Genomic DNA, 15,746 nt, shown 5'->3' on the forward strand with positions numbered 1-15,746 from the left:
ACATTATACTGATCTAATTTTATGATGTTAAGCCTGAACACGAAAATAATCCATTTTAATTCTTTTATTCTTTTCACAGCCTCCATGAAAATGCTGTGGTACTGGCTTTTAATGTTTAGAATAAATATTATTCCAATACAAAATTGTTACACATTTTATTTTTTGCTTCTCTCCTTTACAACAGCAGGTTTTGCAAGGCTATTGACATAGACAAGTCATATTTTCATTAGAACAATTTAAATATGAAAAATTAAAACGGAATTATTTATATAATTCTTTCTTTGATTTGAAAGTACACACAAAATCTTTCTTCAGTTTTAAGGGCTACCATCCAGGCAAAAAAATCGCAGATATGGCGCCAAAACCGTTCCTTGAGCCCAAGGCCCAAGAGCGACTCATTCTGCGCTTCTTAGTACGCGTGGCTGATGACGTCTATACTCCAATTGACAGTCATGATAGTCTCTGTATGATAGAGGGAGGATATTAGCATATTCGCCGTTTAGTCCATTTTGATTGGTAAACACAAGCTCCTCCCTCCTCGTTAACGTGCCCTGGGCCCTTGTCAGTGCGGGGGCAGACAGGCGGTGGCTCTGGACACATTTTTTTCGCTTCGGTGGTCTTTCCTCGGCATCATGTTGCGGGTCTGTCAGCGCGTGGCGACCACAGCGGCTCAGGTGAGCAACACGAGAGAGCTGGTGCCTCCGGCCCTGCTCCGATCCCAGTTGCAGCCTTTTGTCACGGCGCCTACCTCTCGTAACAAATGGGCAGGAGAAAGGGAAGAGGCCTCAGGATTCCAGCTCGGCTTCAAACTCAGCCGTGAGGAAAGAGCAATATGTGGGAACTATTCAGTTACCTACACGGTGCAGGAGAAGGGCGATCGGAGAAATACGGTGGGATGCGGCTAGTGTGTGTGCGTTTAAATTAAGCCTACGCTTCCCATCAGGCAATGCGGGCTGGTGCACTTTTTCAAGGGGAGGCGGCTCCGAATTTCTTACTGCCTCGGCTTGCAGTTAACTGTAGTTCTGTAACAGGCTTAATAAGAAAGATGAGAGCCTTGCGAAAAGGCAAGGTCAAGTGCCAATCGGATATTATCACTCTCGTTGTCTGCTAGGTGATAGGTAAGGGCTTCTGGGTTGATAGGCTCCTTGGATCACCTCTAATTCGAAGCTCGGCCTGTAACTCCTGGAAGCTCTTGGTATTTCAAGGACTTCCTGTACTGTATTGTGTTTTGTCGTGAGAGGCAGCTAAACAGCATTCAGTCATCCATGCCAGTCAAATTGTGGGCACAGACTTTGTGACAACATAGAAAGACATGGCCCTGTTTGAAAAGCTATTTATTAAAATTACTTGTATTGCTCTTTAGGAAGAGAAAGAATGTGTAATCTGGATGACTTGTGAAACCGGTAGAGGTGATTTGGGTGCATTCAACACATACTTTTGAAGTAACAATTCGATTTAGCATATTCCACAACTTGCTTCTAGTATTAAAAACAACATCCAGTATGTCAGTTTAGTTTGTTCTGATATTCTGTTAAGTTTAGTTGCAAAATAAGCCTTTATGGTATTACTATTTTTCATTCTTTTTTCATTTAAAATGTCTTAGAATTCTAATCAATTGTATCTTTGGAGGATGCAAACATGCAACATACTTTAGCCCCCTAAATTAGAATAGCCCCATGGTGAGAAAGTGGCAAATTGGATAATCAAGTGCTTAGAAATAACGGGAGTCAGTAGAAACATCAGAAGCTTTGTGCAAAGATCGATGGCACAGTGGAAGACACAGTTGCTGACCAATGCTGATAGAAGAGGTTAATATCAAGAGAGGAATTTTTCACCATTACTGTTTGTCATTGCACTGATCCTTCTGTCAACAATACCCAATAACTTGAGCCATAGCTACCAAACCTCAAAACATCTGCCAGGCTATTTACATGGATGATTTGAAGCTGTATGGAAAAATACCATCTGAAATAGAATCTCTGCTCAACGCTGTCCATATACATAGCTAAGATATTGCAGTGGAATTTAGACTGGACTAATGTGCCATGCTTATCATCAAATGGGTAAAAATAGTGAAAATTGATGGAATCAAGATGTGCTGTGAAAATAATATCAAGAGTCTGAATAAAGACAATCATTGTAAATATATGAGTGTCCTTAAAGTTGACAGCATCAAGCACACTAAAATAAAAAAAGATTAGAAGTGAATACATCAAGAGAATGAAGAAGATCTTCAAAGTCAATGGGCTCAGTGGAGTAAATATCAAGGCAATCAACATCTGGTCAATTTCAGTTATTAGACACACCTCTGGAATAGTGGACTGGACTCAAGCAAAACTAAAGGTCCCAGATAGGAAGACCAGAAAAATGAAAATGAATCATGAGTCATCTATGCAATGATGTTGACAAACTCTACTTGCCAAGGAAAATGGGTGGGCTTGGAATGTTGGAATTCCATCAGATGGTTGAAGAAGAAAAAAAGGGCAGTGGAAGAATATATGATGGACAGTGAAGAAGATTTACTGAAGCTAGTATACCCGGAAGGCTTACTGAATACTGGAGAGATCAAATGCCTTACAGGAAGGACCAATGAAGAACAGAAAAGAGGCATGAGAAAACAAAACATTACATGGCTAGTGCATAAAAAAATAGCAGTGAAAGTAGATAATAACAAGACCTGGCAACAGCTAAAACCAAATAAGTTGAAGAAAAACAAACGGGCTAATTTTGGATGCACAAAATCAAGCCTTAACAAATGTATACAAAGCCAGATTTGAGAAGATAGCAACAGATAGCAAGGACCACCTCAGCAAAAAAGCTGAAGAAACAGCAGACCACCTGGTTAACTGCTGCAAGAAGATCGCACAGACTGACTACAAGCAATGGCATGACAAAGTAGCAACAATGGTGCATTTCAAAATCTGCAAGAAATATCATTTGCCTGCAAGCAAGAACTGATGGGATTATAAAATAGAGAAGGCATAGAAAACGAAGAAGCTAAATTGACTTCTATTGGCCAGTGGGCTGCAGAAATGGCTGGTGAGTGCGTGCAGATGTGTGTGCACCCCCGTTTGCGCTAGTGGCCCCGTTTGCCCATGTATGGGAGTGCTAGCGTGCCGCGTGTCACGCAGCTGCTAGCAGCGCGTGTGCACAATTGTTAGCACATTTGCGGGTGCTAGTGGCCCGCTTGGGTGGACGCGCAGGCACCAACACTACGGGTGTGTGTGGTCCGCTTGCGTATGTGCACATGTGCTGGTGCCTCCATCGTGCACGCATGCAAACATTTCTCTGCTCCTTTTCCCTCCAGGCCGCCAACCCAGAAAGGTTGGGGAACTCTGTTTTAGTTCATGAGGGGTAGGTGAAAAATTTCATGCCTAATTTGCATCATACAAACTAAGTGATATGTCATCACATAATCATTGCATGTGTGGCCAATTTAACATCATCATGGCTTTTTACAGATGCTGCAGTTAATGTTGGTTTGCAGTAATTTGTTAAAAATATTAAATACTTAGTATATTTTAGAAGAAAATTACAGATTCTAGTAATTGAAGAAAGTTCTTTGAAGTGGAATCTGAGCTTCCGCCTCAAAAGTAAGCAGCAGTATGGTCAAATAAAAGACTTTAGATATTACTGAAAAAAGACCTGGTTTGCATCTAAATGTATTTATACTATAGTTATTTTTTAAAATAATGATGCTTACTAATTATAATTATATTATACTAACTATAATATTTATTTTAGCACATGTATTGTATGTCAAGTTTTATTTAATGCTTGTAGATTTGAATAGGGTTATTCCATTATTTTAAAATTCACCTAAAATTAAAATGGATTGCACACATAATTGGCATAGATCTTTCTGATACACATCATACTTCTACATTAACCTAATTTAAATGTCTTTCAAATTTAAAAAAAATCTTGAAGGTCAGAAATGTAATAATAAAAAGGCAATATCCTCAATCCAATATAAAAAGAATTATTCTTTACACGATAGGCAAATATGTTGCTTCTGTTTTCTTTTTTTAATATCTGAAATCTTATCTAACTGCTGCTGAAATTTGGCAGCATGGTTTCTATCTCTTAAGCAGAGAATAATTTAAAAAACTATAGTTAAAATAGGTTAACAGTTTTAAAACCATAGTCAGTGTAGTCATATCCTTTTTTCCTCTAAATCTTATCCACTGTTGTTTTTAGCCCTCTACTCTTTGAAATTTAATATTTAATAATTTAATTTATTATTCATTATAAGCTGATATACAATTCTCAGGAAGCTTAAGAAATATTATTCCCAGTTTCAATTTATTTAGGAAAAAAAAAATCTATGGACTGATATACATATTCTGGATATCTGCATACCAAATAGCATCTCAGTTGTGATGGTTTCATGCACTCATTGGATAGATCTGTATGACAGTCTATCTAATAAGGGCATGAAACCATCACAACTGAGATGCTCCTTAGTACTGTATGCAGATATCCCTCATGTTCTTAAAAAAATTAAAAAGGAAACTTTATCTGTGTTCTTCAGTGAAAAGTATGTTAGTGTAATATGAAGTTCCAGTCTGATAACTTGTGATGCAGATTAACTATTTTCTGCATTGAACATTATTACATTCTACTTTTATGGAAGAACATAAGCAAATTGGGCATAATGTTTTTATCCAACAATTCAATTCAATTAGATGAGAAATGAAGCTATGACTAAGAATGCAGGAAAGATTAATACAATTCTCAGACATCCTTTGCAGAATAGTATGAACTTTTTCATTACAAGTAGATGAAAGTTCTGATACAGCAGACATGTTTGATGTTTTTGTTAGGATAGTGAAGGATCCAATCAAAATAATTTCTAACAAGAATAATAGTCAGAAATTGTAAACTTATCAGTGATTATATTATTGTTATATTATCCTGTTATATACTATTATATTGTATTATATTATTCAAAACTTGAAACCTCCAACCTTTTATTTATGGGTCACTTAAACCAATTCAACATTTGATTAGTTAACAATAATAACTTACTTAAGCAATACATTTTTTTCTTTTAAGTGAGATAAATCTGATTGTACAGGTAATTCTCAGCTTATGACCAAAACTCACAAAAAGTGAGTTTTGCCCTATTTTACAACATTTATTGCCAAAGTTATTAAGTGAATCACTGCAGATGTTAAGTTAGTAACATGGTTATTAAGTGAAATTGGCTTTCTCATTGACTTTGCTTGTCAAGGTCACAAAAGATGATCACATGACCCCAGGACACTGCAGCTGGCATAAATACATGCCAATTGCCAAGTTTCCAAATTTTGATCACATGACTATGGGGATGTTGCAACGGTTGTCAGTGTGAACAATGGTCATAAGTCACTTTTTTCAGTGTCATTGTCAGCTCGAACGGTCATTAAACAAATGATTGTAAATTGAGGATTATTTGTACACAATGCTAAAATTAAGTTCATAAAAAGTTAAATCAAGAATTAAAAACTTGGTGTGTTGACACAAAATTAACAAAAAGTTTAATTTTTTTCTTTAACAGAATTACAAGAGAAATATATTTTCTAAATCGGATGCAGTTTCTGCAGCAATCAAAGAATATCTTTTGATCAAACTTAAAACTTGAATATTTTCTTTCTAATTGCTACGAGTAAAATGTGACTAGGAATCAATTCATTGTTGGTGCTGAAATGAAGAAATGTTGGAAAAAGCAGTGCATTAGAAAGAGATTCATTAATTGAATATTCTGTGTTTGCACCTTAAAAGCATTGTAAGCAATATCAGTAGATTTGTGTTTGAACTGTAGAAATGAATATTCACATTTATCTGAAAAAGTCAGATTCCTAATGCCATTGTCAATGTATACATGTGAGAGTCTTTTCTAGCATTTTTTTTTCACAAATAAAAAATAATGTTGACTGAACATTAATTCAGGCTAGAGGATAAAACTTTTTTTTCTGACATAAATTTGCTTTGTTATGCAACACAAAAGAACGAACTTTTTTCATTTTTTAAAAGATAGGTGCTTAAATTTGAAAATTAAAAAAATAATCCCAGTTATTTAAATTATATTATCCTGCTTTAAAGTGATGTTGAAAATTGAGAACTGGTTTGATTGTTTTAATATGATAATATTATAAACATGATAATGCTTGACAGTAGCCTGGTTGCTCTATTTTGAACCATTTAAAGCTTGGGAAAATTAGGCTAGCCTAATGCATATTGTGTTATAGTACTTCAATTGAATGTAAGCAAGACATTAAAAAGATTATAAATTAATAACAACCAAAGAGATTTCTGAATCTGGGTTGGAAATTAGAGTTCTTGATATGATGTCTTAATCAGATTAAGTTCTGTCCTAGCAAGAACAGAATGTTTCCAGGTCACAGGAAAAAAACTTCATTAATGTTGGTTTTATGCTACCAAAATATCATACATAATCTTCACAGAAAGTAAAGGTGGGCAGAAGCCAATAAATAGATAGTTATTTGCAACGCTGCTGTAATAAACAAAATTTTAAAGATTGGTAAAATATGAGTTAAATGAAATGAATTTGAATTAAGTCATTATTCATAACATATTGTATTTTTTTTAGAATTGTCTTTGTAGTAAAAGTTCACTCCGTTCTTCACGTCTATCTCGTGGATATGCTTCATCTAAAGAACCTGGGTATGTAGATTATAAAAGGGTTTTTAAAATTAATTCTCACTAGAGATGATATAAGGAGCCTTCCTCTAAGCCAGGGGTGTCAAACTCAATTTCATTGAGGGCCGCATCAACATTGCGGTTGTCCTCGGGGTGCCGGATACATGTGGCCAGGGTGGACGCAGCCTACTGGGTGGGCATGGCTGGAGTGGGTGTGGCCTACTGGGTGGGCAAGGCCAGCTCTACATTGTTTGCGTCAAGGGTGCCTATGGGGGCCTGGGCAAGAGTGGGACAGATCTCAGGGTCTCTGGCACAAGGGGGTGGGACCAGGGCAAGCAGCAAGGCATAGTCCACTGGAAGAGCCTCACTGTTCCTCTCAGGCCATGCGAGGGGGGGCTGGATGGTGCCGTGGGCTTCCCGGAGCCCTGGGCAGCTCAAATGCCCAGCCCGGCCCTCAAACATCCGTGGCACCAAGCACAGCCCCACTGCCCCAAGGGGGTGTCCAGCTGCACTTACCTCCTCCTCAAGGCTGCTGCTGCTATGCTTGCTCTTCTTAGCCAGGTTGCTCATGATGGGTATGAAGGCAAAGTCAGAGGAAGGCCCATTCCATCTCCATGGGAGGAGACCTGGCTTTGTATCCAAAGCTTCCTTAGCAATAGGATGGGAAACCCCCAGGATAGGCCAGAGAAGGGGGCAAGAGGATGGTGAAAGGGCAGCAGGGCAGAACTTTCCTCACACTCTCCCTCTCCTTCCTTCCTTCCTTCCTTCCTTCCTTCCTTCCTTCCTTCCTTCCTAAGAACAGAGTGGTGGGAAATATTTGAGATGAGGGAGGGAGAAAAACAGACAAGAAATGCAGCTGGGGAGGTGTCACCCTTCGTGAGGAATGAAGAAATGCACCATCGCCTGGAAGTGGCCAGCAATGGCCCTCACCTACTTCACATATCTGGCTTGGTGGGCTCTGGGGGAGGGGACGCCATGAGCAACGTGAGAGTCAATGTTACCTGCGCAATGCTGTCTAGCCTCCAGCCTGCCTGGTTTCAGCAGGAGCGAGGCGCTCTCCTCACAGTGCCAAGAGGCTGAGCCAGGCAGTGCGAATCTGAAAAGAATGATGCCACCCAGCCCCCATCTTGCCAGGTTTCAGCAGGCAGCGGGGCGCCCTCCTCATTGCGCCAAGAGGCTGAGCCAGGCAATGCAAAGCTCGCCAGCTTTGCACTTTGCTGCCTGCTGAAATTGGGCAGGCTGGGGGCTGAGCGGCGGCATGCTTCATTTTGGATTCACGCTGCCTGGCTCAGCCTCTCAGCACTGTGAGGACAGCACCCCACTGCTTGCTGAAACCCCTCCCCCCGGAGCCCATCAAGCCAGATATGTGAAGTAGGCGAGGGCCATTTGCTGGCCACTTCCAGGCGATCATGCATTTCTTCATTCCTCACAAAGGGTGACACCTCCCCAGTGCACACCCAGGGGGCAAAGCCAACGCAGCAGGGGATGGTCCCTTGCTGTTTCCAGACGGCCTTGTGGAGCTAAGACTGAATGCGTTTCAGCATAGATGGCCACCACAAAATTGTACATTGGCTCCCGGGCAGCCTGGGCCGGAGCTAAGGCAGCGGGGGCTATTCCCTCACTGTTTCCAGGATGGCTTCGCGGGCCACATGAAACCATGTTGTGGGCTGCATCCGGCCCCCGGGCCTTGTGTTTGACATGTCTGCTCTAAGCATACTATACAATTGCTATGCTAGGTGGGAGATCTAGGATATTTTTCTTGATAAGAGCAGTGCATTGGATACATATTTTTTGTATCTTCCTTTATTGAATGAAAGGAATAAAAACACAATTATAAAAGTTACAATGGCAAGATAATGGGTACTTTATTTTAATACATAGTATAACTCTGTTCTTGATACTCTGAATTTTCATAAAGATTTGTTTACCTTCAGGTTAATTTGTAAAATCTAATTTAGAAGAAATAAAATTAGAAACTAATGAGTATGTTTTGTAATAACAGCTATTCTGCCATATTCTTATTTTTCCATTTACTTAATATTTTCACTTAAAGGAAGTGGGTGCTGTTTAAACATCTCAAAGACATTAATAGTTTTGAAAATACATTTTTTCAAATCACATCTAATATTGTGATTTACAGTGCAGAAATATGAAATTTGCTTTGTTTCTATAAAAGGCAATTTATATTTAGTGTCATACTGATGCTCTTTGAATACTTTAATGCAAGGAACTTCTGATAGAAAAGTTGCAAGAACTTACTTTAGAAGAACCAGTGAAACACAAAAGCTCCGTTAGGTGTACCCATTGATTTTCTTACTGCTTTTATAAAAGAGCCAATCATTTCTTGTGACTACAGGTAGTTCTCAATTAACAATCATAATTGAGCCCAGAATTATAGTCGTAAGTCATTGTGGTCATTAAGTGGGCCACTGTGTGACCAGGCCCATGTTTATGACATTTTTTGCAGTGGTTGTTAAGCAAATATTGTGGTCATTAAGTGAATCCAATATACCCATTGGGCACTTTTTTCTGTAAACGAGAAATAAATATTGGAAAGCAGACAAAAATATTGAAAAATGTGGTCATATAACCAAAGAACGCTGCAAACAGCCATCAAGGGGAGTTTGTTGTCAAGCACCCAAAATGCAATCACATGATCACAGGATAATGCTGCCATTGTAACCTTGAAATTGGGTTTTAAGTACTTTTGGGGGAGAGAAATCTGTCATAACTTCGAATGGTTGCTAACCGACGAGTCATAAATCGAGGACTAGTTGTACTCATAAATTATGTTTGGGGAAACTCTATTCAAGGCTTGCCTGTTATGTATATAAAGTTGAGAAAGGGAAAAATCCCACTTTACTTTGAATTGTACTAACGTTGCAAAGAGCAGTTGTGCTGTTCTGAAGAAGAAGCTGCTTTGACAAATGATATGTTAGTGTCTCTGTTTGCTCCCAAGCACTTTTTTATCTTCAAATCCAGCCTTAGTTATAATACATTGGGTTATATTTTATATGTTATTGGGAATAGTGTTTATGTTGTGGTTTATAGGAGTTTGACATTTCTCTCATTTGCATTCAAAGATATATGATGCAGATAATTACCTATAGATATTTAAGGCTTTTTGATTGTTAACCTAGGAAGACTAGGCTTTGCAACATATATCTGATACTCTTCTTTCTGTTTTTAAATACACATCTAAAAGATTTTTTTTTCTTGTTTTAACAGTGTATCTGCAGGGAAAATAATTGGTGCCAGTGTTTTGTTTGTTGGCGGAGGGATAGGTGGAACTATTTTATATGCAAATTATGATCCACGCTTCCGAGAAAATATAGAGAAGACAATTCCTTATTCCAGCGACTTATTTGAAATAGTTTTGGGTCCTCTTCCTGATAATATTTCAATACCAAAGAAACCAGTAAGTTTTGTTTTTTAAAATTGCACTTGGGATTTGGAACATATTATAAATATGTAATTCAAAACGTTCTTCAGGATACCATTCCTTTTCTAGAATGTATAATCTCAAAAATTTTATTAGATTTTGAGAATCCCTTTAATGAAACTCTGGTTGAAGGTTTTGCTGGCTTCTGATACTATTCTTAGTTTGTTAGCTTTTAGCTTGTCTAAACTTTAGGGTTCAGTTTTTGTCCTTGAAAATGAAATTCTTTCTTCGTAAACTTTATTTCATAGCTAAGATGAAATTCATGATGAAGGTAGGTCATATTACTAGGTACTGGGAAAGCAAGAGGAATTTTCTTTTTCTTTCATGTCAGAATGGAGTTTTTTTAAACTCCAGATGGCAAAGCACAAATAAAAAGATTAAAATTGTAACAAGAAAATCTACTAACTAAAGGAACTAAATATTTCCCCCCCCAGATACAGTCAGCTCCACTAAATATCTCTTCTGTAGCAGAAGTAAAGAAAGAATCTAAACAACCAGTTGTGAGATCTCCAAAGAGCAAAATAGATACTACTTCAACTGCTATTGAAGAAAAAGAAGGTAAAAACTATCTCCCTAAAATCCTACTAGGCAGCAGTATCTTATTTATGAAGGATGTAATGTTTGAAACTAGCTGTTATTTTAAATTAGCTCTAATCTATTTTTCTTTTGAGAGTATTAATACCTGCATATCCTTTTATATTCAGTGCTTGCTGATAACTTCTGTTGTTGAAATATGCTTTAAAAATATTTTATGTATAAAATTATTAAAAGGTTAAAAGCATATAACAAATATAAGAACCATGAATCTTCAGAAAATTATTTCTTTACATATTTATGGTCAAAGAACAAATTAAAAGGAAAATACCTAGATATAGTTGAAACTAATTAAATAAATTAAGAGAAGGAAAATTATGTAATAGATTGAATAGGTTAAATTAAATAAGATAAAGTATTTTTATATGTGTATACAAACAGCAGCAGTAAGAAAGTAAATAGCTTTGGGTATCTTTTTGGATTCCCAAAAATCTTTTTGGATTCTTAACAGCAGCTTCAATAAAAAAAGATTTAGAAATATCAGTGGCACCGAGAGTAATCCTTAAACTTAGCAAGAAAGAGAGTATATTAGAATCCAGTATTGAAATAAGGGATAGTAGAAATTACTGATTTAACTATTTCTGAGCAAATGCAGTTATTATCTCATTGGGAAATATTTTTAAACTGGCTTCCTGCATATTTGTTAGCAGGGCATTAAGTCTTGCTAATCTGAATACTTTTTGGCATGACAGAGAAAGCTTCTTAAAATAATTAGGAATAGCAAAAGGATTGAGATAAAATTCTTTAAGTTATAATTTGTAACATTAGATTTGCCAGTTTGTAAATCAAGATCATTAGTAATTAGGTTGGTAGGCTATAACAGGAAAGATAATTTCCTATGGCTTTTTACAAGAGGAATTGAATTTTTCTCCAAGAACAAGTGGAGATTTGCTTCCAAAATTTAATTGCAGTCAGTATCTCAGGTAGTGGCCTCACATACAAAACAGTTATTAGAAGAATTTCTGGTTTAATTTAAAATAAAACATTAGAAATGAATTGAAAAGCATGGGACAACATTTATTTTTAAATACAGAATTGCACACCATGGAGTAAAAATTAGATTACTTTAGCTCTATAAAATTTAATTGCCGCTGGAAAAAATGTACTGTCTATAGTATACCTATCTGGTTATTACTTTTGAATACTCTAGGCGCAAAGTAAAGCTTTGCCTATTTGTTATTTCCATATGGAAAAAGAATGACATGTCATACCTTGGTTTTTAAAGCACTTCTTTTGTTGTGTTTAGATGCTATTTAATTGCAATTGGAATATTTTAAAAAAGACTGCTTTTGGATTTTCAACAATTGTTGCAAGTTTTTCACAGTGACAGAGGTTAGCTTCTTCTCTGCCTCAAATAAGGCTTTGTAAGAGCTTCCAAAGTCCTGCTAGAAGCAAAGAAGGAGAGTAGTGGCAATAGAGTGACATGGAATAATGTACGAATGGAGTTTCTGTACATGTTTACAGCGTCAATCGTTCAATTAATTCATTGTGATTACAAGTCATGACATAGAATACTAAAGAAATGCAATTAGAAAAATAAGAAAAAACCCCAACCCCAAACCATATAAAATAATTAAGTTTGAGAGCCAGTTTGGTATAATGGTTAAGGTTAGGGTTAATCTCAGCCCAACCCACCTCATAGGGTTTTTGTTGTATAGAAAATAGGAGGAAGAAGGAATATTATGTATGCTCACTTCCTTGAATTATTTATAAAATAATAAAGATGGATGGATGGATGGAAAAAAAGAAAGAGAAAAAAAGAAAGAAAGACAGTTAAGATAAAAATCAGTACTATTGTACTTTGTAAAAGTAGTGATCTGGCTATTAACTGTTGGATCACATCCCTAAGAAGATAGTTCAGTCATTCAGCATCCAACCCTTTAAGTTTATGTATCATCAATATTTACAGCCGGCTCAGAAGTTGCTCACATAATCTCAGCAACAGGTGAAGCATTGTCAGTACCAGCTCCAGGAATGCAGCAGGAGGAGGAATGCAACAAAAGTCACGTTCAGCAAAAACCTCCTGACTTAGGTATCTTTTGTTTATCTGAAAAATTCTGAAAAAAAAAATAATTATGGAAATGCAGAGCTAGTTCCATTATACATGGATGTTAACTGTCAAGATTCTTGCCACCTTTTTGAGCAAGAATTCCTCAATTGATTGACAAATGATTTATTTAATATTTATTCTGAGAGTTTTGTATAACCACTTTTAATATTTTGTTACTGATTGTGCTTACTTTCTTGAGATACTTAGTGACATGAAGATTAATAATTTTGTCCCATATCTAAGATATCAGTTGATTTAAGATTATTAATTTTTATGACTGTATAACTTAAAATTCCACATTGTCATCTGCCTAATTGCTGCTTTTAGTAACCAAAACAGTTAACTTATATATTCAACTTCAATGTAGCAAAAAGTCATAAAAATATTAGTTTTGTATAGAAAGTGACAAAACTCTTATTTATTTTGGTATGAAGGTAACATCTCTCTTCAGTTCAAATCAAGTTTATTTTAGAGACTGAAACAATTAAAGAGATATTTTATTTGTTAACAAAAAAATAACATCCCTCTTAATTTCTATAGTTCTGTTATTGCTATATTCCAGTGATGGCGAACCTTTTAGGCACTGAATGCCTAAAAACCGTCCCGCATGCCTCTGCCCCACCCCCTGCCCCGCACGCTCTGTCCCTGCTCCATCCCCCCATCCCTGCCCACCTGCAGGGCCACCTATTGCCTCTACAGCCCACCACAGCAGATTGCTCAGGCGGCCCTGTAGCACCATGGCAGCCATGCCCTCCACTCAAAACCTGCAGGTGACCCTACTGCCCAGTGCCATGTCCTTGGCTGCGCTGCTCTGCGTGGGGGCAACTCTCCTCCACAAGGGCTGCTGGTAAGGGAGTTGTGGGGGGAGATGGGGCTGGAGCGACGATGCGCGTGCCCACAGAGAAGGCTCTGCGTACCACCTCTGACACGCGTGCCATAGGTTCGCCACCACTGCTATATTCCTTTGTTGGCATTTTTACATATTTTTACAAATAATATTTGATTTTAGGACCTATTAATGAAAACATGGGCATATATTATCTTATATTCTTGATACATTACTAGGTTTATTGTTTTTTAAACTATCTTTATACTATTCAAAATAAGTTAAAATACAAAACACCAGTTGAATACTGATTAATATATGACACCAATATTATTTCCCACCCTTTGCAAAATAGGCCTAAAGAATTTTAAAATATTAAACTACTAATTCTATTTGCAGGTTAATAATCTGCCATCTGTATACTAGGACCTATTAATCAAAAGATAGTTAACAAGAGGAACAATAATAATATAAAAAAGATAACATTAAAATTTCAAAAGCCTCTGTTAACAAACTGTCTGGTAATCAATTCATAAAAGATTTAGCACGGCTTCTTAATGATCCCAAATTGTCTCAAAAATTAACACTGGTTTGTCTTGGAGCAAATATCCGCATTTGTTTCTTAATACCATTTCTTATCAATAGTTATCTGATTAAATATAATTAGTCCAATCTCCAAAGCCAGTCTATCGTCCCCAAAAAGTCCAGATGAAATTGTTTCCCAGTTAAATGTGATAAATCCATTCCCCAATCTCTTTCAGTCCACTTAAGGAAGATCAATTTATCACTTATCCACTCGGTTTTCTGCTGTTGTATAAGAATGCAGGCTTGAACTTTAAGGAGGCGTATGGAGTTGATTCAGTTAGTTTTGAATGTGGGATCCATATTTCTTCCCAACGAACCCACTGCTTTCAAATCACATTCCTTTGTGGGTTTAATGTACCTACATTTACTTGAGTCTGAATGTTTTCCTCAACCTTTATCAATTCATCAAACTTTTTAAAAAAACTTTCAGATGGGAATTGCATATTATCAAATGGTCTTTTTCCCGAGTGTCAACATTATTCCTTTGTTTATAATCTGATAAGTTGTTGCTCTATATAGTAGATAAAGTTCTTCAAAGCAGAATAAGGAAATAGACAGAGGAGCAGGGAAGATATTTTCTGGATATTTCGATCCAAAATTAAAAGAAAGATTGAGAAAGATAAGCTCCAAACTTTTTGCAAATTGATAAAATCCTTGTAGTGAATGTCCAATGAAAATGTAAATCAAGTGAAAACAGTTTTACTATCCAGGAACAATCTGTGATTTTCCTTACAGAAAATCCTTACAGAAAATCAGGACTTAATGAAAATAGCCAAATAGTTCAAAGGAAAAAAGCAAAAAGAACAGAAAAAATTGAGCATGGATTGAAATAAATCGGCCTTCGAACAGCCTTAGATAACTTTTAAAGATAAAAAACAAAGCAAAACAAAGCCTTCAAAAAAAGTGAAGTTAAAACCCAGTCTTGCTGATAAGAATGGTCTGCTCAGAAAAAAAGATGAATAAAAAACTTCTGGCTACCCCTATAGGGAACTGCTATCTTCAAGATTCCCTTTCTGCTAGATCCACAGCTCTCTAAAAGTCATCTTGGGTCATTTCTAAGTGCCATGATTCAAATCCAGAGAGCAACGCTGCCAAAGAACCAGCTTTGGCAGCAAAAAACAGCAGATTGTAGGCGGGAGAGAAAAAAATCTTCCTACTGGTCAGCAGCCATTTTGGGGAGGGGTCTCATTATTGGGTTTATTTTTGTTCAGTTTAAAAACTGAAACATTTTTCTCAATAAAATATCATAGATTTTTTGGGGGGAAACTTTAAGCAATAAAATACAAAGTTGAGAAAATAAAAAAACTATAAATATTGTTCTTATAAAGTTTTTCCCCCTCGTTATTTCTGACAGACTGCTTTTCTTGATAATGCTAGCCTCATCCTTTTTAATTTTTTCTTTTGAAGAATTTAACATGAACATGACTTAGAATATATATATATATATATATATATATATATATATATATATATATCCATAATAAATATAATATACTATGTATATAAGTTCCCAATAACCAAAGAACACACACACACACAGACACACACAAACAACACACACACGCACACACACAACACACACACACACACAGACACACACACAT

At 36.6% G+C, this 15,746-nt stretch overlaps 1 protein-coding gene across 2 annotated transcripts in view; it reads left to right on the forward strand.

Annotated features, from left to right (window-relative positions):
- Nucleotides 1–517: 517 nt before the first annotated feature.
- IMMT (inner membrane mitochondrial protein) overlaps nt 518–15,746 on the forward strand; it is a 43,870-nt gene continuing 28,641 nt past the window's right edge. The window contains exons 1-5 of one of the 2 annotated variants that reach the window (XM_039331304.1): nt 518–674; nt 6,596–6,669; nt 9,874–10,063; nt 10,522–10,645; nt 12,591–12,713. In XM_039331304.1, coding sequence (XP_039187238.1) covers nt 633–674; nt 6,596–6,669; nt 9,874–10,063; nt 10,522–10,645; nt 12,591–12,713 — 553 coding nt within the window. In that variant the 5' untranslated portion in view covers nt 518–632. The remainder of the gene's footprint in view (nt 675–6,595; nt 6,670–9,873; nt 10,064–10,521; nt 10,646–12,590; nt 12,714–15,746) is intronic. The other variant, XM_039331305.1, reaches the window with a different exon arrangement.

This window comes from Crotalus tigris, unplaced genomic scaffold (genome assembly GCF_016545835.1).
Source record: "Crotalus tigris isolate CLP2741 ecotype Arizona unplaced genomic scaffold, ASM1654583v1 scf7180000024437.13266115, whole genome shotgun sequence".
In the NCBI taxonomy this organism is placed as follows: Eukaryota; Metazoa; Chordata; class Lepidosauria; order Squamata; family Viperidae; genus Crotalus; species Crotalus tigris.